The 3029-nt window shown below is 57.3% G+C and overlaps 1 protein-coding gene across 1 annotated transcript; it reads right to left on the bottom strand.

Annotated features, from left to right (window-relative positions):
• Positions 1–1696: 1696 nt before the first annotated feature.
• On the bottom strand, positions 1697–2299 carry LOC135531541 (cuticle protein 16.5-like; the record flags this gene model as incomplete). Its single annotated transcript, XM_064959558.1, has 3 exons — positions 1697–1826; positions 1926–2156; positions 2224–2299. Coding segments are annotated over 3 exons (437 nt in total), but the record flags the coding sequence as incomplete, so codon positions are not given.
• Between the last annotated feature and the right edge of the window lie 730 nt (positions 2300–3029).

Raw genomic sequence — 3029 nt, 5'->3', positions numbered from 1 at the left:
CTAGTTATGACTGTGTACTCACCTATGGTTATGACTGTGTACTCACCTATGGTTATACCTGGTTATAACTAGTTATGACTGTGTACTCACCTATGGTTATGACTGTGTACTCACCTATGGTTATACCTGGTTATAACTAGTTATGACTGTGTACTCACCTATGGTTATGACTGTGTACTCACCTATGGTTATACCTGGTTATAACTAGTTATGACTGTGTACTCACCTATGGTTATACCTGGTTATAACTAGTTATGACTGTGTACTCACCTATGGTTATGACTGTGTACTTACCTATGCTTATACCTGGTTAAAACTAGTTATGACTGTGTACTCACCTATGCTTATACCTGGTTATATCTAGTTATGACTGTGTACTCACCTATGGTTATGACTGTGTACTCACCTATGGTTATGACTGTGTACTCACCTATGGTTATGAGTGTGTACTCACCTATGGTTATGACTGTGTACTCAACTATGGTTATACCTGGTTATAACTAGTTATGACTGTGTACTCACCTATGGTTATGACTGTGTACTCACCTATGGTTATGACTGTGTACTCACCTATGGTTATGACTGTGTACTCAACTATGGTTATACCTGGTTATAACTAGTTATGACTGTGGACGATGAGGTGGAATAAGGATCGGACCAAAATGCAGCGTGGCTCGTTAGAAACATCTTTAATGATGAAGCAAAACACGAACAATAAAAAAACAACAAACGTCGAAAACCGAAACAGCCCTGACTGGTGCAACAAACACAGAGACAGGAACAATCACCCACAAACACACAGTGAAACCCAGGCTACCTAAGTATGATTCTCAATCAGAGACAACTAATGACACCTGCCTCTGATTGAGAACCATACTAGGCCGAAGCATAGAAATACCCCAAAACATGGAAAAACAAACATAGACTACCCATCCAAATCATGCCCTGTCCATACTAAATAAATACAAAATAAAGGAAATAAAGGTCAGAACGTGACAGTACCCCCTCCCCAAAGGTGCGGACTCCGGCCGCAAAACCTTAACCTATAGGAGAGGGTCTGGGTGGGCGTCTGTCCGCGGTGGCGGCTCTGGCGCGGGACGCGGACCCCACTTCACCATTGTCTTTGTCCGCTTTATTGTCCGCCTCCGTGGCTTTCTAACCATGGCCACCCCTCTCAATGACCCCACTGGAGAGAGGGGCAGCTCTGGACAGAGGGGCGGAAGCTCTGGACAGAGAGGCAGAAGCTCTGGACAGAGGGGCAGAAGCTCTGGACAGAGGGGCAGCTGCTCGGGACAGAGGGACAGCTGCTCGGGACAGAGGAGCAGCTGCTCGGGACAGAGGGGCAGCTGCTCGGGACAGAGGGGCAGCTGCTCGGGACAGAGGGGCAGCTGCTCGGGACAGAGGGGCAGCTGCTCGGGACAGAGGGGCAGCTGCTCTGGGCAGAGGGGCTCTGGTGCCTCTGGGCTGAGGGGCTTCGGCAGCTCTGGGCAGAGAGGCTCTGGCAGCCCTGAGCAGAGGGGCTCTTCAGACTCCGGCAGCGCCGGACAGGCGTGAGACTCCATCAGCAGCGCCGGACAGGCGTGAGACTCCGACAGCAGCGCCGGACAGGCGGGAGACTCCATCACCAGCGCCGGACAGGCGGGAGACTCCGACAGCAGCGCCGGACAGGCGGGAGACTCCGACAGCTGCGCCGGACAGGCGGGAGACTCCGACAGCAGCGCCGGACAGGCGGGAGACTCCGACAGCAGCGCCGGACAGGCGTGAGACTCCATCAGCAGCGCCGGACAGGCGTGAGACTCCGACAGCAGCGCCGGACAGGCGGGAGACTCCGACAGCAGCGCCGGACAGGCGGGAGACTCCGACAGCAGCGCCGGACAGGCGGGAGACTCCGACAGCAGTGCCGGACAGGCGGGAGACTCCATCACCAGCACCGGACAGGCGGGAGACTCCAACAGCAGCGCCGGACAGGCGGGAGACTCCATCACCAGCGCCGGACAGGCGTGAGACTCCGACAGCTGCGCCGGACAGGCGGGAGACTCCATCACCAGCGCCGGACAGGCGGGAGACTCCATCAGCAGCGCCGGACAGGCGTGAGACTCCATCAGCAGCGCCGGACAGGCGTGAGACTCCGACAGCAGCGCCGGACAGGTGGGAGACTCCGACAGCAACGCCGGACAGGCGGGAGACTCCGACAGCTGCGCCGGACAGGCGGGAGACTCCGACAGCAGCGCCGGACAGGCGGGAGACTCCGGCAGCACTGGAGAGGATGGCTCCGACAGCGCTGGACATACGGGAGCACCTGTACGGATGAGCCGGAGAGACAGCCTGGTGCGGGGGGCTGCCACCGGAGGGCTGGTGCGTGGAGGTGGTGACGGATAGACCGGACCGTGCAGGCGCACTGGAGCTCTTGAGCACCGAGCCTGCCCAACCTTACCCGGTTGAATGGTCCCGGTCGCCCTGCCAGTGCGGCGAGGTGGAATAGCCCGCACTGGGCTATGCAGGCGAACCTGGGACACCATGCGCAAGGCTGGTGCCATGTAAGCCGGCCCAAGGAGACGCACTGGAGACCAGATGCGTAGAGCCGGCTTCATGGCACTTTGCTCGATGCCCAATCTAGCCCGGCCGATACACGGAGCTGGAATGTATCGCGCCGGGCTATTCACCCTCACTGGGGACACCGTGCGCTTCACAGCATAACACGATGCCTGCCCGGTCTCTCTCGCCCCCCGGTAACCACAGGAAGTTGACGCAGGTCTCCTACCTGGCTTCGCCATACTTCCTGTGAGCCTCCCCCCAATAAATTTTTGGGGCTGACTCTCGGGCTTCCATCCACGCCGCCGTGCTGCCTCCTCATACCAGCGCCTCTCCGCCTTTTTCCCGCCTCCAGCTCTTCTTAGGGGCGGCGATTTTCTCCAGGCTGTACCCAGGGTCCCTTTCCGTCCAATAACTCCTTCCAAGTCCAGAAGTCCTGTGATCGCGGCTCCTGCCCGTTGACACGCCGCTTGGTCCGTTTGTGGTGGGTGATTCTG

This window comes from Oncorhynchus masou, unplaced genomic scaffold, assembly GCF_036934945.1.
Source record: "Oncorhynchus masou masou isolate Uvic2021 unplaced genomic scaffold, UVic_Omas_1.1 unplaced_scaffold_16350, whole genome shotgun sequence".
Taxonomy (NCBI): Eukaryota; Metazoa; Chordata; class Actinopteri; order Salmoniformes; family Salmonidae; genus Oncorhynchus; species Oncorhynchus masou.
Note: the sequence above shows the minus strand (reverse complement) of the source record. Positions and strands in the feature narration are given on the sequence as shown.